The sequence below is a fragment of the Macrobrachium nipponense genome, chromosome 6 (assembly GCF_015104395.2).
Source record: "Macrobrachium nipponense isolate FS-2020 chromosome 6, ASM1510439v2, whole genome shotgun sequence".
NCBI classification, from domain to species: Eukaryota; Metazoa; Arthropoda; class Malacostraca; order Decapoda; family Palaemonidae; genus Macrobrachium; species Macrobrachium nipponense.
In genome coordinates this window covers 78736940-78761628 of record NC_061108.1, presented here as the reverse complement: position 1 = coordinate 78761628, position 24689 = coordinate 78736940, and the positions used below count along the sequence as shown (strand labels likewise).

At 42.3% G+C, this 24689-nt stretch overlaps 1 protein-coding gene across 4 annotated transcripts in view; it reads right to left on the bottom strand.

The window, feature by feature from the left end:
• LOC135216880 (double-stranded RNA-binding protein Staufen homolog) overlaps positions 1 to 24689 on the bottom strand; it is a 203385-nt gene that overhangs the window by 91251 nt on the left and 87445 nt on the right. For 3 of the 4 annotated variants that reach the window (XM_064252402.1, XM_064252401.1, XM_064252400.1), the window contains exons 6-8: positions 20660 to 20864; positions 15742 to 15881; positions 7223 to 7403 (exon numbers count right to left, since the gene is read on the bottom strand). In XM_064252402.1, coding sequence (XP_064108472.1) covers positions 7223 to 7403; positions 15742 to 15881; positions 20660 to 20864 — 526 coding nt within the window. The remainder of the gene's footprint in view (positions 1 to 7222; positions 7404 to 15741; positions 15882 to 20659; positions 20865 to 24689) is intronic. The other variant, XM_064252404.1, reaches the window with a different exon arrangement.

The following is a 24689-nucleotide window of genomic DNA, read 5'->3' as shown; positions in this document are numbered from 1 at the left end:
GGCTCTCCCTAGCCCTCCTGCGGCTTTCGACTTTCCTCCTCCACTGGAACTGGGAGTCTGGAAGAGGTCTAGGCCTAGAGGCACTAAGGAGCCGGTCAGACGCACCCTCCACAACACTGGGGACACTGCACTGATCACTAACACTCTCCTTACCTTGTTCTAACTGACGAATCTTCTGATCCATCGACTGAATCGTAGCTCTTAAAGCCGCCGCCTCCGAAGACGAATCTTCGGCTTCGGTGCGGGGAGCAGGGGCTGCAACCTGGGAAGGAGGTTCTACTTCTACATTAATGTTAGGTTCTGCATCCAACTCACTCATTCTAGACCTACTAGAACTCCTAGAGGAAGCCTTCCGAACTCTATCACATTCCAACTTCCTAATTTAAGAAGAGAGAGCCTTGTATTCGTCCTCATCCAGTCCCTCACATTCCTTACAAGGGTTACTAAAAGCACATTCATTCCCCCTGCATTTCATACATACAGTGTGAGGGTCAACCGAAGCTTTCGGCAACCTCACCTTACACCCTTCAATCACACAAACCCTAAACAAAACAGAAGTTTTAGCTACTGAATCTAGATCAGACATGTTAAAGAAAATTCCAGCGCAAAGTCAAAAACGGTCCACAAACAGCGTATGCCAAGCCAAACAGAGCGAATACGTCACCAAAAAAAAGTCCAAATCAATCTCCAGGCAAGCGAGAAGCGAAAAGTCTATCGAAAGAACCGACAACAGTTGTTATCGTTCCGGCCGACAGAGAAAATCTGACAGGCAAGGGGGATTCGTTCATACACCCGCCACCCAGCGGCGGGTAAGGTAGACCACCTGACCTACCTGTCCCGTGTGCCACGAGATTTGAAATTCTGTCGGGAACGTCGGAGACTATAGCTAAGTATATATCTGACAGGAAAGTTCATGTACAAAACTTAACTTCAAGTAGCTTCATATCCGCTTCATTACATGCCGAATGTGCTTCCCTAATTAAGTGCCTTATAAAAAAGGATAGTGCATTCTTTGACATTTGCAGAGAGGGCTTTTTGACAGAACATCAAAGCGCCTCTGAATTGCCACGTAATTGCTTCGTTCTTTCCAGGTAATGCCTCAGGGCCCTTACCGGACAAAGAACTCTCTCTACTTCCTCACCTGTGATATCCGACAGGTTTGGAATCTCGAATGATTTGGGCCAGGGCTGAGAAGGGCGTTCATTCTTTGCTAGAAATCCCAGCTGTAGAGCAGATAGCCTTGCCCTGTCTGAAACCTACAGCTTTGCTGAAGGCATGGATTTCACTGACTCTTTTCGCTGTCGCTAGACTAACTAAGAAGAAAGTTTTCATGGTGAGGTCCTTAAATGATGTCTCCTGTAAAGGCTCGAACCTATCACTCATGAGAAACTTCAGAACTACATCCAGATTCCAAGCTGGCGAGGACTGTAGTCTCTCCTTAGTAGTCTCGAAGGATCTGAGAAGGTCTTGTAGATCCTTATTATCAGACAGGTTCAGGTTCCTATGTCTGAAGACAGCTGCTAACATACTTCTGTAACCCTTAATGGTAGAGGCCGAAAAGTTACGCCTCTTTTCAAGGTACAGAAGTAAGTCCGCTATCTGAGTCACAGAGGTACTGAAAGAGGAAACGGAGTTGTCCCTGCACCATCCTCTGTCTCCCACTTGGATTGGTATACCTTAATGGTGGAAGACCTCCTTGCTCTTGCGATGGCTCTAGCTGCCTCCTTCGAAAATCCTCTAGCTCTTGTGAGTTTTTTGATAGTCTGAAGGTAGTTAGTTGAAGAGCTTGGAGGTTTTGGTGATACCTTTCCAAGTGGGGCTGTTTGAGTAGATCTACTCTTAACGGAAGGCTTCTGGGGGTGTCCACCATCCATTCCAGTACCTCTGTGAACCATTCTCTTGTCGGCCAGAACGGTACCACTAGAGTCATCCTGGTGCCTTCGTGAGACACGAACTTTTGCAGCACTTTGTGTACTACTTTGAATGGAGGGAAAGCATACACGTCTAGATGCGACCAATTCAATTCATCTATGTAGGCTGCCTCGGGATCTGGGACTGGAGAACAGTAAGTCTCCATCCTCTTTGTTTGCACTGTGGCGAAGAGGTCTATGCATGGGCGACCCCAGGTCCGCCACAGGTTCTTGCAGACCTCTTGATGGAGAGTCCATTCTGTCGCCAAGACTTGATGTTTTCTGCTCAGGATGTCTGCCCTTACATTCCTTTCCCCTTGAATGAAGCGTGTTACTAGTGTCACGTTGTTTTTCTCTTTCTTCCAGAGAAGAAGCTCTCTTGACGTCTCGTACAGGGACTTGGAGTGGGTTCCGCCTTGTTTGTTGATGTAGGCCAACGCCGTCGTGTTGTCGGAGTTGACCTACACAACTTTGTTCTGTACTGCGCTTTCAAACTCCTTGAGAGCCAGAAAGACTGCAGTCAGCTCTTTTTGGTTGATATGGAACTTTTCCTGTTCTCTGTTCCAGGAGCCCGAGACCTCCAACTTTCCCAGTGTTGCTCCCCACCCCGAGTCCGGGGCGTCGGAAAACAACACTAGGTCTGGGTTCCTCTGCCTTAGGGAAAGGCCTTCCTGTAGCTTGACGGGGTCGTTCCACCACTGTAGACGTGTTTCATGGAGTCCGACACGGGAATACACTTTCTCTCCAGTGTCTTCCTCTTGTCCCAGTGCTGATTGAGGTGGAATTGAAGTGGGCGAAGGTTCAGTCTTCCTAAGGAGACAAACTGCTCAAGTGAAGAAAGGGTCCCCAGCAGACTCATCCATTCCCTTGCAGAGCACGTCTGTTTCCTTAGGAAGTTTTGTAGCTTTACCAAGGCTTGTTCCGTCCTCAACAAAGACGGAAAAGCCCGAAAAGCCCAACTCTGAATCCTCATACCCAGGTACAAGATCTCTTGGGATGGGATCAGTTGTGATTTTTGACGGTTTATCAGAAGGCCTAGGTCTTCTGATAACCGAATCGTCTTCTGAAGATTCTCCAGACAGCAGGTGTAGGAATGGGCTCTGAGGAGCCAGTCGTCCAGATACAGTGAGGCCCTGATACGTCTCTTGTGTAGCATTCCCGCTACGTTGCTCATCAGCCTCATGAATATTTGAGTTGTGTTGAGGCCGAAGCAAAGAGCTCGAAATTGGAATGTTTCTGCCTTGTAAACGAACCTTAGGTACACTTCTTGGAGTTCGGGTGGATAGGGACGTGAAAGTATGCATCCTGAAGATCCAACGAAACCATCCAGTCGTCTTGTCTGACTGCGGCTAGGACTGATCTCGCTGTCTCCACCGTGAACTTCGTTTTCTTCACGAAAACGTTCAGGGCACTCACGTCCAGTACTGGTCTCCATCCACCCCGAGCTCTTGGGAACCAGGAATAAGCAGTTGTAAAACCCTGGTGACTCCAGATCTCGAACTCTTTCTATCGCTCCCTTCTGCAGCAACATAGAAACTTCATGCTGTATCGCCTGGGCCTTGGTTTCCTCTCTGTATCTGGCTGACAGATCGATTGGTTTTACTGCTAAAGGAGGTTTTCTCAAGAAAGGGATCTTGTATCCCTCCTTGAGCAGCTGAACTGACCAAAGATCTGCTCCTCTTTCCTCCCATGCTTGCCAGAAGTTAGAAAATCTGGCTCCTACCGCTGTCTGAAGAGGATTGCTGTCAGACCTTGTTCCACCCTTGTCTGAAGCCTCTTTTCTTCGTATTTCTTGCCATCGGTCTTGTGTTCCCTCTACTGAGGGCTCTACCTCAAAAGGGCCGAGAAACTCGAGGCACAGGAGTAGTTTCCTTGACCTTCTGTGCTCCAAAACTTGTTGGTAGGACTTTCCTTGGTGCTTTTGTCATTAAATCCTGAGTAGCCTTTTGGGCTAAGGCAGAGGATACTTCCTTCACTAAATCTTGTGGGAAAAGGTGAGTGGAAAGGGGAGCAAACAGCAATTCCGCTTTTTGAATGGGTGTGACCCCATTCGAAAGGAAAGAATACATTTGGGCCCTTTTCTTCAGGATTCCCACAGAGAAAAGCTGCTAATTTGTTCGATCCATCTCGTAAGGCTTTGTCAATGCATGACATAAGATGAACAAGCTCCTCCGTATCAGCTGACTTGAAGGTTTCAATTTTCTTCCCCAAAGATCCCAGAGTCCAGTCTAGGAAATTAAAAACTTCGAAGGCTCCAAAAATCCCTTTGAGGAGGTGGTCCATTTCAGAGGTAGACCAAAAAACCTTCGTCTTTCCCATGGCCGTCCAACAAGAGGCGTCCACAAGACTCGAGAAGTCCCCTTGGGAAGAGGCGGGAACTCCCAGACCGAGAGCTTCTCCAGTCTCATACCAGATGCTAGATCTGGACGCTAGTCTGGCCGGAGGAAATGAGAAAGCTGTCTTTCCTTGGTCTCTCTTAGTGTCCATCCAATCCTTCATAATCCTCAACGCTTTCTTCGAAGAGCGTGATAAGACCTTCTTCGTAAAGTTGGACTTCTTAGCTGCCTTCCCTAGCGTGAACTCTGAAGGCGGGGAACGAGGGGCAGCTGGAACAAAGTTTTCCGGAAAAAGTTCCGTGAAAACCTTCATAAGCCTTTTCAAGTCTGATGAAGGATTTAGATCTTTTTGATCTTCTTCGTCTGAAACGTCTTCCATCGGATCAAAAAGAGAAGGGGGGATGTCATTATTCCCTTCTTCCAATCGACCCATAACAGAAGTAGCGATTTCATGTTTCGTCGGCGCTTCCAAAGAATGTTCTTGACGCCTGGCGTCGAGAATCCTGATGCTCGGCTTCCTGGCGCCGAACTTCTTGACACTTGCCGTCCTGATGTTCAAACACTTGCCACTCGGCGTCTCTGCGTCCACGTTCTTGACGCCTGGCGTCCAGCTTCTTGATTCCTGGCGCCCTGTCGCCGAGAATCTTGACGTTTGGCGTCATGGCTTCCAATTTCTTGACGCCTGGCGTCTTGGCGCCCAGCCTCTTGACGCCTGCGTCCTGGCGTCCAGCCTCTTGACGCTCGGCGTCCTGGCATCCAGAATTCTTGACGCTCGGCGTCTTGGCGTCCAATTTCTCGCTTCCTGGCGTCCAGCCTGTTGACGTCTGGCGTCTTGTGTTCAGAACCTTGACACTACGTCTTGGCGTTCGGAAATTTGACGCTCGGCGTCCTGGCCTACAATTTCTTGCCTCCTGGCGTCCAGCCTGTTGAGATTTGTTTTCTAGGTGTTCAGAACCTTGACGTTCTACGGCCTGACGTCCAGCTTTATGAGGTATGACGTCCTGGCGTCCAGGTACTCGTCCAAGCTTTTGACGTTTGCTGTTCTGCAGCCCCTTGAGGTCGTTTGCTGAACGCTCGCCGCCTATGTGACATACGTTAAACGAATCCTCAGGACGACTCACAGCTCCTGAAACTTTCTGATTTGGACGAATGTGTACGTCTTTGTACGTAGCAGGTTGATAAGACTGCATTAAGGAGGAGAGTTTCTGCTGCTTATCTTGCAGTAAAGAAATCTGCGGAGCTTCTTGCTGCTGGGGACAGACTGGGGAAGCCGCAACATCAATTTCTCTCTCTCCATCATGTTCGGTTTGAGACGAACGTCCCGAAGACGAGTGCCAATCCGAAGGAGGAGCTGGAGCATGAATCGAAGGTATCCAATCGTCCGATATTTCCTTGCCTCCTACCAAAGACAACGGCCGCCTGTGCGACATCTTGCGTCTTAGATTGGTAGGAGAGCATGCATCGGAGCTGGAAGGGAAGTGCTTCGGAGTTGGAGCCTGGAAGGCCTCCCATCGTCCGATATTTCCTTGCCTCCTACCAAAGACGATGGCCGCCTGTGCGACATCTTGCGTCTTAGCTTGGTGGGAGAGCAAGCATCGGAGCTGGAAGGGAAGTGCTTTGGAGTTGGAGCCTGCACCGAAGGCCTCCCATCGTCCGATATTTCCTTGCCTCCTACCAAAGACGACGGCCACCTGTGCGACATCTTGTCTTAGCTTGGTAGGAGAGCAAACATCGGAGCTGGAAGGGAAGCGCTCCGGGCTGCTCCAATGTCTACATCCTGGCTGCTCTACCGGATAGAGTCTTTTGAGGGGTCTCGATTTCGAACTAAGACGCCAGCCCCATCTGGGGATTGCGTTGTCCGATGCAAAGAAAACACTTTAACCTCACTCTTCCAATGGCGAGGGTGAGCGTCCTGGGGATCGTCAACAGGTACGCTCGAGGGGACGACCGCTTGGGAGTCGCCTGGTGTCCTTCTACTAAAATCTCTCGCCCCCCCTTCGCCTGTCGACTTTCCTTCTCACAGGGGTTGGTGAGCTTGGAAGAGGTCTAGGGCTAGGAGCACGACAGATCTGAGCGGCCGCACCCTCCACTGCACTTGCACTTTATGTATCACTTGACACTTTAAGATCTCTCACATTAGACCATAATTTCTCCCTATCTTCTGCAAGGGATTCTACTCGTTGACCAAGGGCTTGAATGGCCGCCATCATATCCTTTAATGTTGGACTATTACCTGTTTCAGTAGTGGGATCTGGTACTACTACTACGGAAGGTGGATCAATAGGTTCATTAGCGAGGGATATAGAACTGTCGATTCCCCGACTGTCTTTGGAGGAGCGAGACATACTATTCTTCGCTCTCCTGATCCTATCCTTCTCTAATTTCCGCACATAGCGGTAATACTCTATCCACTCAGTCTCAGGCAAGTTCACACATTCTTCACACCTATCACCCAACTCACAAGTCTTACCTCTACATTTAATGCAAATAGAGTGAGGGTCTATTGAGGCTTTAGCAAGCCGAGTCTTACAACCTCTCACACATATTCTCACACTCGATGCAGTCAGTCATGTTGGGAAATTCAAAAGAGAGATCAAAACAAGCAAGGGTCAAACCAACAATATCCAAACAAAGTTCAAGAAAAATCCAAATCAAGTCCAAAATCGAGCGAAAGCCAAAGCCAAAGTGTACTTCACCAAACAACTGCAAAAAACACGGGCTAAGCGAGCGAAGTTCCAACAATGTCACTGATGCGGCGGCAGGGAAGATCTGAGGAATACATAGTTGGAACGGTTCCCCGTACCTGGGTAGAGGGCACACAGGTGGTGCACCTGACTACCCAATCGGCGATTGCCGCGAGTTTTGAAATTCTGCCGTGACGTCAGGGACGTAAGCTATATATATAACTACCAGGTGAGTTAGATGTTTGAAATAAATAATTCAGATATACACAATATTTACTAGATAAAGACTCACCTCCTTGTGTGCATGTTGTAGCATTTTCAGGCATTGGTAATGTCTTCATCATTTTCAAGGCTTTTGATGCTGCATTGTGCTTAGCTTGTTGAGCAGTTGTCCCTTCTCCAACAAATTCCCTAGTACCCACTCTCAATGTCACAAAAAAGATGGGGTATAACGGAGCCCTACCATAATATTTCTGTTGTAAAAAAAAAAAAAATATTTAGTATTCAGAAGAATTCATAATTAAGTTAGTTACAGTAATAATGTATTAAGCCTCCAGATCTTATACAAATATGTTTTCATGGCCAATTCAGGAAAAAAAAATAAAAAATTTCCAGTCAACAAATATTTGAGATGAGATAGCCCATGCAGAGTATCCAAATTTTAAAAATTATAGGTATGTAATTAATTAATATAAGTTCAAAATCATTTATCTTACAGTTTTATACCATCGCAAATTGATCAAACTGCTGGTGGTGTACCAGTGGTAGATAAATATAAGACACAGTGAGTTACCCTCTAAGGAACATATCACTCCTATCAACATCCTAACTAAGCATAACTCTAAGATTTTGGAAGTGGGATTCTATGTTGTAATAAATTGTAAGTCAAGTGAAAATCAAATTGTTTTATTCACACCTAAATGTGTACTTTTAAAATACACAAACACTCAATATACCCCCACCCACCGTACAGACACATACTTTACATCCTAAGCTATCCTTTAAGGTGGGAATGTCCGCAAATGTACTGCACACCAAGCTGAAAACTGCCCCTATCAATTTATCTGTGGCCATCTACTGGCTGTGGTGTTAAAAACTCAGAAGCCTGCTGTACATTACAGGTGATAACTGTAGTTGCATAGATTTTGCCCATGATAAGCATGATCAGAAACATCCTGGATGACCTGTTGTGTCACTGTTTTCATCTCATAGAAGCATCATAAATTAAGTATGATAAAGTATGATACTTGACACACAGCTACCAATCACATTCCCTCGGTAACAAGAGGATCCCAGAAACAATCACTGTATTATTAACATACCAAATATATAAGCTAGCAAAGTAATCAAAGTTGCTCTAATATGCTTTAAAGATGCACAATTTCCTATATAGCTTGTATAATAGTCCTAAAAGGAAAGTGATTTGATGAAAAGTTGGTTGGAGGAAGATACACAAGCCCAACGATTACAATATCTATAAACAGACATCAACATTAATGTTAATTCTTCAGAAGTAAAATTGAAATAAAGGGGTTGCCAGCCCAAAACCTTTGCCTCTAGAAACCTGAAATATGGCAGCAGGAAAATAGTGATGGCAGAGCACTCACAGATATTGCTTCAACATACTAGTTTAATTCTCAAATAAAATAGCATAAAGGCCAAACATGACAAACATCAGACATAAAGAAAATTATTGGTTTACAAATCAATGGTATGCTGATGAGAAGTTTAATGGGCCTTACCACTTCTGAAAATGACATTTTTCTATAATAGTAACTTAATAAAAAATTTACTTTTGTATATAAATATGTTATTGTTATTATACAATTAAGTTTGTTCATACTTACCTGGCAGATATATATATAGCTGTATTTTCTGACGTCCGACAGAAATTTCAAAACTCGCGGCACACGCAGTGGGCGGCCAGGTGGTAGTACCCATTCCCGCCGCTGGGAGGCGGATATCAGGAACCATTCCCATTTTCTATTCATATTTTTATTAATGCCTCTGTCTCCTGAGGGGAGGAGGGCGGGCACTTTAATTATATATATCTGCCAGGTAAGTATGAACAAACTTAATTGTATAATAACAATAACATTTTGTTCATGCCACTTACCTGACAGATATATATATAGCTGAATCCCACCTTCGGATGGTGGGAAGAGACAGAATAGGATTTTTTAGGAAACTTAAATTAAGTAGATGATATACATCTTGGTTCCTCACCTGTTTGCAAAGTAGACTATGTGATTACTGTCACGTAAGGCTGCTTTTGCTTAAAACAGAGTTGCCAGCCAGGTGGAGACCTGTAGTGCTGGTGCGCTCTGGATGATCTGTCAACGGGTGCGAGACCTCAACGTGACAAGACCATCGAGGCCATACAAATGAGGGCAACGAAGCAACTGACCACCACCTGACCAACTATTCACAAAAAACCCCTTAAAACTAACTAAAGGATGGGAGATCTTCACATAAGACTCACCACAACCTAAAAACACAACAAACTAACCTAATCCTAACTAAGGGATAGGGAAAGAGCTACTTCCGGACCCCAATACTGCGTCCGCAGAAACGTATGGCCCCAGTGCATTACAATCGTCATAAATCGTTCTCACATCCCTTATTAGTAATGTGAGGCGAAGACGGAGTTACTCCTCCAAAAGGTGCAATCAAGGATGTCCTTGATTGACATGTTCTTTTGGAAGGCAAGAGAGGTAGCGACGGCTCGAACTTCGTGCGTCTTTTTTACTTTGGAAGAGGCTCAAATCAGTCTTCTGGAAAGATGAATGAGCCTCCCGAATGATGTCCCTTAGAAAGAAAGCAACCGCATTCTTTGATAAAGGTAACTCTGGTCTCTTCACAGAGCACCAGAGATTACCTGAGGGACCTCTTACCTCTTTCGTTCTATGCACGTAGAACTTGAGAGCCCTGACTGGGCACAGGACTCTCTCTGGTTCTTGCCCACCAGACTTGACATACCCTTGATCTCGAAAGTCTTCGGCCAAGGGTTCGAAGGATTTTCATTCTTCGCCAAGAAAGTTGGGTTCAACGAGCAGACAGCATTGTCCCCTTTGAATCCCATTAACTTGCTAAACGCTTGAATTTCACTAACTCTCTTAGCCGTCGCAAGAGAAGTTAGGAAAAGAGCCTTCCTTGTCAGGTTTCGAAGCGACGCTGCCTGAAGCGGTTCGAAAGGGCTTGACATAAGGAATTTAAGGACTACGTCAAGGTTCCATGATGGAGGTCTCATTTGAGGAACCTTCGAGGTCTCGAAAGACTTTAAAAGGTCATGAATGTCCTTGTTGTCAGACAGGTCGAGGCCTCTGTGCCTAAAAACCGCTGACAACATGCTTTTATATCCCTTGATGGTAGGGACCGCTAATTTCTGCACATTCCTGAGGAAGAGCAGAAAATCAGCTATTTGGTTCACAGAGGTCGAGGAAGAGGAAACTCCCTCCTTTTTACACCATGCCCTGAAGGAAGCCCACTTCGATTGGTAAACAGCTCTTGTGGAAGCACGTCTCGCATGTGCGATTGCTCTCGCAGCTGCTTTCGAAAAACCTCTCGCTCTGGCCAACTTTTCGATAGTCTGAACGCAGTCAGACCCAGAGCAGAGAGGTTTTGGTGAAACCTTTCGAAGTGCGGCTGTTTGAGTAGATCTTTCCTCCAGGGCAATGTCCTTGGAAAGTCTACAAGGAAAGACATGACCTCTGTGAACCATTCTCTCGCTGGCCACATCGGAGCGATCAGGGTTGGGTTAACCTCGTCCCTTCCGAGGCCGCAAACTTCCTCATGACTTCCCCCAAAATCTTGAATGGTGGGAAGGCGTATAAGTCTAGGCCCGTCCAATTCCAAAGCAAAGCGTCTACCGCGATTGCTTCTGGATCCAGGACCGGGGAGCAGTAAAGAGGAAGTCTCTTGGTCCTTGACGTCGCGAATAAGTCGACCAGTGGACGTCCCCACAACGTCCACAGGTCTCGACAAACGTCTTCGTTCAAGGTCCATTCCGTCGGTAGGACTTGTTCCCGACGACTGAGAAGATCTGCCCTGACGTTTTGCACTCCTGCAATGACTCTCGTCAGGATAGTCACATTTTTTCTCTTTGCCCACAGCAGAATCTCTCTCGCTAGGGAAAACAACGTTCTGGAGTGTGTTCCTCCCTGGTTTTTTAAATAAGCGAGTGCTGTGGTATTGTCCGAGTTTATCTGAACAATCTTGTTCTCCAAAACTCCTTTCGAAGAACTGCAGGGACAGAAATACTGCTGCCAGTTCTTTGACATTTATATGCCAGGCTACCTGTTCCCCTCTCCAGGAGCCTGACACTTCCTTCCCTCCTAGTGTTGCTCCCCATCCCATGATGGAAGCGTCTGAAAACAACACTAGGTCGGGGCTCAGAAGACTTAGGGACACGCCCTCCTGAAGCTTCTGAGGGTCCAACCACCATCTTAGATGGTTCTTGATCGGAAGCGATATTCTCAATATGGCATTGAGATCGTCCTTGGCCTTCCACTCGTCCGCAAGGAAAAATTGGAGAGGCCTGATGTGCAGTCTTCCTAAGGAAACAAACCTTTCTAGCGAGGAAATGGTCCCCAGCAGACTCATCCATTCCCTCGCCGAGCAAGTCTCTTTCCTTAGAAAGGCTGAGATCTTTTCTAAGCCTAGCCGCTGACGTTCCTGGGATGGAAACGCTCGAAAAGCCACTGAATCCATCTGAATCCCCAGATACACGATGGACTGTGTTGGGGTCAGATGCGACTTTTCGAGGTTGACCAGAAGTCCCAGGGACTTCGCTAGGGCTAAAGTGAACTGCAAGTCCTTCAGACACTTCTCTCTCGACGACGCTCTGATCAGCCAGTCGTCGAGGTACAGGGAAACTCTTATTCCCGAAGAGTGTAGCCACCTCGCTACGTTCTTCATTACTACTGTGAACACCATTGGAGCCGTGGTCAGACCGAAACACATAGCTCTGAACTGCCACACTTTTTTGTCTAAGACAAACCTTAGATACTTTCTTGAAAGAGGGTGGATCGGGATGTGAAAGTACGCGTCCTGCAAGTCTAAGGACACCATCCAGTCGCCCGGTCTCAAGGCTCCCAGAACAGAATGAGGCGTCTCCATCGTGAATTTGGTCTTTTCCACGAAAAGATTGAGCCTGCTTACATCTAGAACTGGACGCCAACCTGACGACTGTTTCGGTACTAGAAGATCCTGTTGTAAAAACCTGGAGACCCCAGGTCCGCGACTTGTTCCACCGCTCTTTTGTCGATCATCTGCTGAAGGAGATCGAACAATACTTTCTTCTTTTCTCCCTGATAGGATGGAGAAAGGTCTCTGGGAGTCGTAGAAAGAGGAGGAAGATCTAAAAAGGGGATCTTGTAACCCTGCTCCACGATCTTGAGGGACCAAGAGTCCGTGTCTCTCTCTCTCCACCGCTCTCCCGCAAAAACTTCAGTCTGGCTCCGACTGGTGTCTGAAGGACATGCTTCTCACTTGGAAGGCTTTGGCTTAAAGGAAGCTCTTCCTCGTGAAAACCCTCTCCCTCGAGGAGCTGCTCTCGAGGGGGAGCCCCACGAAAGGGCTTAACTTTCTCTGGCGGTCGAACCGCAGCTGAAGAGGTTGAAGGTAGGGCTGACCGTCTTGTAGACTGGGCCAAAAGGTCCTGAGTTGCCTTCTCTTGCAAACTGTTCGTCAGGTCCTTTACTAAAGTCTGGGGGAAGAGATGGTTCGAAAGAGGCGAAAACAGCAAATCCGCTTTCTGAGCTGGAGTTACCGAACGAGCTGTGAAGTTGCACAGCAAAGCTCTCTTTTTTAATAAAGCCGTTCCAAAATGAGATACGATCTCCTCCGAACCATCCCTGACGGCTTTGTCCATACATGCTAACACGCTGGACAGCTCCCCCAGACTGAGAGATTCTGGGCTTCTCGCTTGCAGATCCAGAACTCCCAACCACCAGTCAAGGAAGTTGAACACTTCCAGCGTCCTGAGCAGACCCTTCAAATGATGGTCAGTCTCCGAAGAGGTCCAGGTTACTTTAGCAGAGGGTAAAAGCGACCTCTTCTGCAAATCCACTAGGCTGGAGAAATCTCCTTGAGCCGAAGAAGGGATACGAACCCCTACTTCATCTTTGGTTCTATACCAAATGCCCCCTTTTCCGCTAAGTCTAGTTGGCGGCAAGGCGAAGGTCGTCTTGCCTTGATCTCTCCTTCGTATCATCCAATCTTGGAGCTTTTTAAAGGCACGTTTCGTGGAGAGAGAAGTTTTCATCTCTACAAACTCCGGGGTTTTTCCAGTTTTAGATGAAGAAAACTGCGAAGGAGGAGACTTGGGAGCTGAGGGCTGAAACTTGTCTTCAAAAGAAGAACGCAAGAGTCGCACGAGGACTTTATAGTCCGAGATTGAAGGGGCCGCAGAAGGTTCCTCTTCAACCGATTCAGCTGAACTACTTAGCTCTCCTTCTTCTCTAAACGGAAGAGGAGACCGTCTGTCCGGAGAGGGCGTCCTAATGTCGGGTCTTGGCTTGATCAAAGGACCCCTATCCTTGCTAGAGGCAGCCTCATTTCGGCTGTCTTCTCTATGACGCTTACTACTCGATGAAGGTAGAGCGTCCTGACGAGGAAGAGCGTCCTTAGCGCCATCCGCGGCAGTCTCACTTGCCAGAGAAGCGTCCTTACGTTTCTCAAACGAAAGGGAAGACCTTTTCGCTGGAATACGTGCCTGTGCGCGTAAACTAGCGTCTGGGGGTACGACTTCTTGGTCGGAATCCCCAAAACGTCTTGAAAAGAGCCCTGAACGTCCTGGCGAGCTTCAAACCTGCCAAGCGTCCTGCCGATGAGTCCTGCCGAGCGTCCTGTCTAGCGTCCTGGCGAGCGTCCTGCCTAGCGTCCTGACGAGCGTCCTGACGAGCGTCCTGCCGAACGTCCTGCCGAACGTCCTGCCAAGCGTCCCGCCTAGCGTCCTGCCTAGCGTCCTGATGAGCGTCCTGTCGAACGTCGTACAGAGCGTCCTCCTCAAAAGCGTCCTGACGTAACGTCCTTCTAGAGGACGAACGAGATCGGCGAATCGCCGAAGGAGAAGCGATCGGCGAACGAGACGAAGTAGGTGAAGGAGAAGGAGACTGCTTAGTCCTCTTGACAGGCAGTCTAAGGTCCTTCCTCCGCTTAGGCTCGACTGCTGCTGGGCGAGTCCTCTGAGCCATAAGCGAGGATAGCTGGTCCTGAAGGGACAAAAGAATGTTCTTCGTCGGGGAAGAATGAACAGAGGAAGCAGGACTGATCCTGTGAGAAGACGAGGGGCGAGGGGACGCCTCCTTCCTTCTCACAGGTACAGCTACCTGCTTCTCAGGTATACGCGCCTGTGCACGCAACCCAGCGTCCTCATCGGAGATCTTACCTCTTTTCTGAGGCGGAAAAGCGTCATACGCGTCCTCCGACGAAAGTGGCGAAAGAGGACGTGAAGCGTCCTCCGCACGAAACGTCCTTTTCAAAGGACGAGAGTCTCTCCAAGCGCTCCACCCCTTGCGCGGGGAGGACGCTTCGGAGGACGAAAAGCACTCTTTCAGGACGCGCGCTCGTGCGCGCTCCTTGGCAGCCTGGGACTTTGCTACAAGGTCTGCCGAAGGGACGCCAGATCGGTGGGAAGCCCCCGTAACCCTCTTGCGGCTTTCGACATACCTACTCCCTGGGTCTTGGGAGTCTGATAGAGGTCTAGGCCTAGAGGCATTATGGGGCCGATCTGACGCCCCCTCCACAACACTGGGGGCACGATCACACACTTGCACCGAGCCAGTTTCTAAGGCTTTCACTTTGGTCTCCAGAGTGCGAAGAGACTCCAAAATCAGAGAGAGAGCATTCGCTTCTCCCGACACAGAATCAGAGCCCGAAGGCAACACAGGTTTAGGGGTTGTAAACACTACAGGTGTTAATGTAGGAGAGATGTTAGCCTTACCTTTGGTAGAACCACTCCTGGAGGAAGACCTCCTGATCCTATCGCGCTCCAATTTAAGGCGATAGGACTCATATACTCTCCAATCATCATCGGTCAATTTCTCACATTCATTGCACCGATTATCAATCAAACAAATAAGCCCCCTACAACTCATAAATACTGTGTGGGGGTCTACCGATGCTTTCGGTAGCCTCACCTTACAATCAGCCCTCACACACACTCTGAAACTCACAGCACTTGATCCAGACATATCTTATATAGAAAAGTCAATCCAAAATCAAAAAACGGTCCACTATCGCGCATGCCAATTCAACAATCCAATTCAATACCAAAAAATCAATCAGATACTTAAAAGCGAGTCAAATTCCAAAAAATCCTGAGCAGAGGTCTGTAAACAGTTGTTTACCGACCAGCGACAGAAAAAAATATGAATAGAAAATGGGAATGGTTCCTGATATCCGCCTCCCAGCGGCAGGAATGGGTACTACCACCTGGCCGCCCACTGCGTGTGCCGCGAGTTTTGAAATTTCTGTCGGACGTCAGAAAATACAGCTATATATATATCTGTCAGGTAAGTGGCATGAACAAACTCTTAAACAATATAATTTTCAAGTCTAGGTTATATGATAGGATTCCCTATTTTATTTTTTATACTTATCAGAAAGCCATACCGTCAAAGTATCTAGTAAGTTGCAGGGAACTATTGTACCTAAATAATGAATAAACAAGCTTTAGCTATGATCATAATCCTAACCCAACTGTACAAAAATTAACCTAAGTACTGAAGTTAATGCTGAAGCATGTAAACTGGTTTTTATTTATACAAACCATCAAAATCTAACTTCCAAATTATTTTATGCCCTCACCTGGTTGTACATGGCACGTATGTTAGGAGGCATATTGAAGTATGGATTTGGTGGCCGTGGTGTTTCCATGAACGTATAACTTGCAGCTTCTCCACGTTTCATTGCCAAGGCATTCAGTTCTACTGTTGGTGTTAATTTTGCTGAAGTAAAAACATAATGGACAAATTATATAGGAAAATTAATCATTTTATTCTTACTTCACAACAATATCCAAGAAGGATAAAGTTGTTGTGTGGAAACTGCAACTCAATTTGAAATTACCTACAGTAAAAGCCATACATAGCAAGCAAAATATGGACCTCAAATTCTAGAGAACTGTGCAACCCATTTTTTTTTATATAAAGAGGACTAAGTCTGTCTTGCATCTATTGCCAGAGTGAATCAAACAAATATCTATAGGTATTCAAACCTAAAAGATTATGCTACTGTACACCCATACATAAATGCTTGAAAAGCTGAAAACTAAGTACTATACGTGTTTGCTTGTTACAACCCAAATAATAAGATGCCTTTGTTATATTTAGAAATATCCTGATCACACCAACATATTTTACCAGGAAAAGAATACTACTATTGCTTATGCCTATGCACTCTTCTGATTGTTCTACATCATGTCTCATTTCATTGTGCAAATTCATTCTCCAAGGGAAATTTGTGATCTTTAAGAACCTTTTTCTTTTAAATTTTCTTCTTTTTTACTCCATACGTCTATTCACACTCCCTTTATAAGTTTATTTTAGTACTTTTAATGTAATTATCTATTTGTGTTGGGGGGATTTTCAAACAAGAATTTAAATTTTAAGTTCAAGTTGTGCCTTTAATTTCCTTCTTTGTTACTGTTTTATGTTATTTTATGTAAAAGGGTAAAATTAACTTTATTTCATAAATTATAACAAATAGCTAGAAATTAATTTGGGTTTTGTTTTCTATGAATTTATTTGTAGCAAAGGGAATTTGAAGTTTTTGGTTGTGTTAATACCTAACTGAAGGCTAAATTTAGTTTCTTATAAGATAAAATCTTGCTTGTCAAGTGCACCTCTGGATTTGTTGCCTGTCCAGTTAACTGAATTTACTGTATACTTCATATCAACTACTGCATTAGCTATCTTCAGCCAAATTCATATCACAAATGCTAGGCTACAATGAAATACATCATGCAGTCTTCTTATTTTCCTGTAGTAATTTATGTACACTAGCTTTACCCAAGTTTGATACTGCTTTGGAAAAAAGAAAGGATGTTGTATGCTTGGCCAAATTCAAGTACAATACTGTGCACACTAAACTTGCCTCTAGTAATCGTACTGGGACCTACTGCACAAAAAAATTGCAATAACAGTACATACTATATAGGCTATGATTGAAATAGTATATATAAATATGACAATGACTCTTCCAACATTTTACATAACAACAGCAACATGGGACTAAATAAGCTGAGTGGATGCAAGACAAAATGATGCAACATCTAATTATGTTAATAAGCTTCTAATTTTCCACTTTAACTAAAGTTATAAAGTTTTCATTTACTGCATCATACAATTTTATTGTATTTTACCTCACGCTCCCATTATTTAAAAATTCAATAGCAGGTCACGCTACCATTATTTAATTCAATAACAGATTACTTAATGTACAGCAAATGATGAGAGCTATAAAACAATAGACCTACTTCACTTAACCAGACTTCAAGGTAAGATTACATAAGCAGTAATTAATGTGCAGGGTATGGTGTACTGTATTTAATATGCATTACACCACCTTGCTGTTCTTAATACAATACAGTAATGTAGTGTTAAACATTTTCAGTAAGTTTGCATGTGTACAGGGTATACATGCACATATGCAACACAATAGCATGAACTATGAACTAGCAATTAAATGAGTTTGCTTGCGTTTTGCATTTTCTCTCTCTCTCTCTCACATTAATTATAAAGAAACTTGGGTTATTCTTAAAATAATACAATGTTCATCTTGTTTTTATATTGTAAGGATTTGTAAGCATATGTTGGTGCAGTAATGTATGTATACAAATTTTGACTTCTAAACAGCCTCTCAGAGGATACCGTGCAATTGGAACTTCATTAGTTCATGTGAAGATGTAATGCATGACAATTCCAAAACGTACTAATATTCTCCTTCCATTTTAATGTATTTATATCTATTTAATTTCTTAATTTCTTTTTTTTTGTGATAAGTGGGATCTCTTCTTTATGTATTCCCTTTACCTCCTCTTATTTCTTCCTAATGAAAACAATATTCTTTGGAATCTTGAATTTCAAGTCAATGGCCCCCTTAGGCTTGTTCCATATGAATAGATTTCATCTTTTGATAATAATAGAAACAATTGATTTTGCATATATATTTCTAAATCTGAATGGTAAATAATTCAGTACAGGTACTCCTCATTTAACGACATACTCATTTTACAACAACTCAGAGCTACAATGACATGGAGAAAAAAAAAACTGCCAATGGTGGCCAAGAGAAATGCTATTCAGTTCCAATAATCTAGCCTAGCCTAGGTTTTGAAAACCTTAAAATCCATGGCTAAAACAATAAATAAGGCTTTAATATACTTTGTAATAAAAGCTATCCAGTTGAAACTCTTAGAGTTGGCATTCTATGGTCTAGGAACTCCACTGGTTGGCTTGATTCAGCCGCCATTAGTTCATTGCATGGCTGAACGGGTGGCGCCATCTCCTTGGTTTTAGTGAGAATAATTCTTTGTAACGAAAAGAAAATGTGTGAAGTCAAATATGTTTTTTATATTAATTTGAAAACAAATATATTTTTTTAAACATTCCACTTCAGAAGTCTCTACTACGTAAATCTTTTTAATCAAAACATTGAGACATTTGGCATGCACATATTCCTTACTCTTAGTATGCTTGAAAGACTTACATGTAATACAGTTTGATAATTTTTTATACAACTGCATATTTACATACGTACTCGATCTGTCACCCATGAGATCAGATGATACTAGAGGTAAAAAGTGCAAGCATAAATCTTTATCAATGTCAGAAAATGCTTATCCCATTAGCGAATAGTTTAGTGTTCACTTTCCTCAATAGATGGCGTTGTGCTTTGTTTACGTTTTTACGGCAACATTCAAATGCCCCGTGATCGCCAAATTCATTCATTACTTTCTTCATCTCACTACCCTCCACAATAAAAATAAATGGTGAAGAAACTAATAGCAATAATTATGAAATACCAAATTTAGAATATGAAAGTCACTGTTAAATAATGTGCAGATTTTGTGAAAAGTTTAGTACTGTATTGACTTAGTATTGTATTGACTTACTAGTAGGCTAACTCAGGAATGTAGGCTAATTGTGTTAAATAAAGTACACTATTTTAAAGAAAATTATACATGAAGTTATAAAAGAAGTTAAAATATATGAGTAACAAAATGATAAAAAGCATTGTCAAAACTTTGACAAGTAGTAGGCTATGTCAGAAACTAGTTGTGTAAATGACTGAAAATCAATGTTATTAGTTGAAAAAAGGGAATAATGCGTTTAACAATGAAGTCATTTAACGAAGTGGTCGCTGAAACGGATCCCCGTCGTTGAATGAGGAGTACCTGTATTTCAAATTGGTAAATATCAAATACTAAATAGGATAAGCTGTAAGTGCTACATATGAACTGAATTGAATATATATAATATTTAGAAAGCCAAAAGCCTAGCACTGGGACCTATAAGGTCATTCAGCGCTGAAACGGAAACCGAGAGTAAAAAGTTTAAAAGGTGTAATAGGAGGAAAACCTTGCTGTTGCTCTATGAATCAATTGTTAGAAAGTAAGAGATATATAAGGAGGTACAGTAAAAGGAATGAAATGGGTTGCAGCTAAGGGCCAAAGGGATGCTGCAAAGAACCTCAAGTAATGACTGCAGTGGACCGCATGAGGTGCACTGATGGCACTAACCCCCTACAGGAAGCGCTGTATGCATTATGGAATTACGCGGTACTAAAAGCTATGTGAGACGGCCCCATGAAAACCATCTTGTAGGTCATGGAAGTTTGTGTCACTTATTGATTTTCATTACGTGTGTTAGCAGAAGGGGCAGACCCCTGAACTGTCAATATTTGAGGTGCCATTGTACCAATACTGGTTATTAGTCATGACATAGCATGTGCTACTATAGGTGACAGGGGAGGTGGGGCCTCTGCTTTTATTTCCTCTTAATCATGCTTTCTTCTTCTCCATACCATACAAAATGGCACATATGGACTCAATGACTTCCTACAGGTTGGGTAAGTATACAAGCTTATGGCTCTTTCACATAATGAGTACAGAGTCATTATCTTAAATTTTAAGATAACTAAACCACTTGACCTGCAGTCCTCTAATTCTATCTCTTTAACCCTGACCTTCTAACATATGGGAACTACTACATGTCTTAAATTTCAAAATTCATTGTCACCTTGAAAAAGAAATTCGTTTGTCTTTCCTTCAACATCAGCATATAAGTAAGCACCTTCCTTCAACATATAAGAAATGTTATTATACAAAAACATCTTTTTCTTATGAACCCATTAACCACGCAGTTATTTTGCCTAGCTTCCATCCATAGATTCATTCTGTTCATTCAGTTTGGAAAAAGAATGAGAGATAATGCACATTATCACATGAGGGTACAAGCATGCCTAGTAGAAATATTCTTTTCCTGATTAAAAATGTTTGCGTCTGGGATACTTCTACATAGAAATAAGGTACTTTGCAATTAATGAGTTTTGCATATTTTTTATAAAATCAACCCAGAAGCTCAGCTTATGCAAATTATTAAATTTTCTTACTGTAACAACCAATACCATTAAAATTTCCAAAATGATCACTTCACTGTGTTCAACTTACACTGTTCTCAAAATCTGTTGTCCATTTACAATGGTGGTCATACTGCCCACTTACTCTGTTTGTTTTGTCTCTGAGTTTTAGGGGGAGGATGTTTAAACTGGGTCTTCTCAAGTGCAATGGCAGCAGCAGAGTGTTGAGCTTTTTTAATGCTTGGACCAGAGGCAGTGTACTCTTCACTTTCTCCTAATCTCAAGGTGACAGTGAAAGTTTTCTTGTGGGCGGGACCTTTTTCGTCAGTCAGACAATATTGATGTTGGATCTGCATTCAAATGAAAATGCAATTGATAAAACCTGACATACAAGAATCATATATATTATAGCTGAAAATGAGCAACACAATAAAAAAAATACATCAGAATTCCAGTAAACTAACCAAGAACTCAACAAAAATTGTTAATTTAGTTGCATTATCCAAGCTGAGATAAAGAAGTACCATACTGGACACACAAGATGCTCCTTTAAAAAAAAAAAAAATCACTCATGGGTCCCATATAAGAAGGGGAGGCCTCTGTAAGATTATGGTAGCCCCGACACTCACTACTATAGAATCCATTTTATCCAGATGGTCAATACTACCTGGCCAGACTACGTACAGCTAGTTGTCGACTTACGACCGCAATTGATTATGACCAACAGGTCGTAAAACGATTAGGACGTAAATCGGCCCATGTTAATTTACCATAAGAATATTATACTAGCCTAGCCTACACTAGGGTAATCAGTACCATCTGTACATATAGAGTAGCCTAGCCTACACTACACAGTATACTTTTTACAAAACATGGCATAGTAATTACTAATTTCAGCTAATTCTCTAGATTCAATGCACATTGGCTTATGATACTTCAGTACAAAGAAAAATTGAATAACATTAACAAGTTAGCCTTGCGTATACGATGATTATATCATGGTACATACATTGTATACATACGAATACAGTAGCTTAGCCTACAGTATACTACACATCCGATATAATTTAGTAATTTATCAATATAAGCCAATTCTGGAGGTTCAATGCATTCTGACTATATCAGTAGCAAAAAAAAAAAAAAAATAAAAAAAAAAAAAAAATAACACACACACACACACACACAAAATGGGAATCAGATTCAGATGGACATCGGCATAATTGAGTGATGTCATGCCGCTGATGGCTACGTATATTTATGAAATAAAAACACAATGAATATGCATCTTTTCTGTGAATCTTAAAAAGTTATACATTACTGTATCCAATAATATTGTTTGTATTCTCATATTACTGTATCATAGAATACTAACAATGCAGTCAATATTTTGGTTTGGATATCAGCTGATGGCGAATACGAGTTTAGTTCGCCATATTTAAGTTTTATTTCGCTGTATTTAACTCAATTTGGAGTGAATTACCTTGCTTCTAGTTAGCATAAAATATCTAGATACTTTATTTATATGAGACAAGGTAATTTGTCGTTATACATGTTTTTAAGCCGAATTATGAATTTAATACGTCTCGTGAACTAATTTTTTTTTTTTTTTGTTAACAGATTGCTTTGTGGGCATATTTATTATGTAAAAAGTATTATGAGATTCCATTCGCTATTTTCACTTGATTTCATCATAGTATGAGCTTTACCATTAGTTATGGTATTTATCTTTTATTACCGTGAAAACAACAGTAAAATGTGTTCTTTCAAGACCTGAAGTTTTGATTAAAATTATTCTCTCTCTCAATTTTATCTACGGTTGTGTTTGATGGCATATATTTCTGGAGTTATATCCTTGTTGCCAATGCATGATAATAATCATTAACTGCTCGAAAAGTGAGCTGCGTGTGTGGAGAGGCGGGAGCTGGGAAAAAAACTGTCATATGTTCAGCTGAACACCACTCTTTCTTGCTCACGTCGCTTCCCAGTCGTTTTAGTTGTGAGTGGTCGTGAAGCTGATCAGTCGTAACTCGCATATGTCGTTAGTCGACAACTAACTGTATTAATATTTTACCAAAAAAATAGTATTGTTATTATTACAGCATTGTTACTATTATTACAGGTGGACCATCAATTTTCCTGTAGACACTGGTCTGGAACCTCTTCTAATCCAGACAAAATTACAATTGAAACTAAAATGCCAATCAAAACTTTTAAAATGTCCCTCTGCCACTAGACTAATTTACCGGGCAGCCAACAGATGGTGCGGAGTGTCCTGGCACTCATTCTGTTTGTTTACTTTATTAATTGCTGGCAGTAATTGTAGAATATTGTTATACAAGTTGCTAATTTTCTTTATATTTTTGGTAAAGCTTAAGAGAAAAGGATTTTTGGTAAGAATTGCTATAAATAAGCATATACTAAACAATATTATCAATAGAGAATATCTTGCTGAATCACAAGATACAGGCCTAATACTGAGCAAACAATTATACGTATCTCATCTAAAATCCATTTTATATGACACATATTAAAAATGACAAGAGTACAATAGCAGCTGATTTTGCCAAAATCATAAGCGTGGCCAGATGCAGGAAAACAACAACATTAAAAGGTAATTATTCGGAAGATGCACCCCTTTGTAAGCACAGTAATAAATTTATTAAATAAATATAACTTATTACCATATTTGGCAGCATATTAGATGCACTTTTTTATTTTTAAATTTATCAAAAACACCGTCCTGCATCCGATATAAACATATTACAGATGGAAGACAGCACTGTAGGCTAGCATATAGGGTAGGAACAAAAATTGTTGCTAATAATAAAACATTGAAAAATAACCCTATTACAGTAAATTGTGTTATTAACAGTAATAAAATATTGAAAACAAGCCAAATTATCAGTGTGCTATCTCAAACTTACAAACAATTGCCTATATGTCGGCAGTTAGCCTATAAGGGAAGCTCACATCATCTCACTGTACCTCCTTCAAAAGCATACAAGTGTTCAAAAGTTAAATTAAGAGTGTAAAGTAATAAAACAGTACGTTATACAAAGTAAAATTCTTGAAAAAATTGTTTCTGTGTACGATTTATGTAGTGTTTGGTGAAAATGGCACACGGCTGGCTAGGGGATGGAGGAGAGACCAGAAGCCTATGAGGAAACTGAAACAGTTGCAATAGGCAAAGGTTGATAACAAAATCAATTTTATTCACATCTAAAAGGATAATCGATAGTGTGTGTGTCCGATTGTGTCTGTGAGAGATGAGAGATGGAGAGAGAGAGAGAGGAGAGAGAGAGAGTAGAGAGAGAGCGAGAGAGAGAGAGAGAGAGAGAGAATAATCAGCGTGTATGATTGTTGATATGTTTACACTTGGATCTTAAGTGCATGAAAGAAATCAATTATGCCACAATACATCAACTTCCTGTTGGCCAACAGCAGAATTTAAAATAAACATGAGGATTTTGCAAATAAGTAATAAGTAAAGAATGTAACAGAAGGAAAGAGAGATTGAATAACTATTCGCAATGAAGTCGTTTAAACAAACAATCGAAGGCATGCAGAGGCTGAACACGGAGCCAGTGTGTTTATTATGGAGCTGAGTTACTTTTACAATGGTAAAAAATCGCAAAAAGCAATTGTCACTAGATAGGTATTTTACCGTAACAAGAAAAAAATAAAAAATAAATAAAAAATTAAAAGAAAAAAAAATGGTGATTTGGGCAAATCGAGTGTAAGCGAAAGAAAGGGGTTGACAGTCATCCCAGCTCAGCTGTTAAGTCAGTAGGAAGCAGAACCCTACCTTCCATCCAATCCTCTCCTCTCTATCGTTTCATTCAGCGCACTGAACACTGGCTCATGTAAGCTTTTTTTTTTTTTTCTTACTGTATTGCATTTGATTGTTTTCATGTTTAATCGTTATGTTAAATTCATTGTGAAATAACATCTTATTTATGTGAACTGATACTGCTTATACGTACATATTATAGTAAAGATTTTACTGTCTCCTCTTCTCTCCTCAACAATATCATGAAGCAAGATAACTTAAAATCATTCATTTATTATTCCTCAAAAATGTAAACATTCCCTCCCTCTATCTCAAGTTAGCTGTGCATCTCTGTAATGACAAATGATTGTGTTAATCGTTCATGTTAAATTTTAATGTGAAAAGC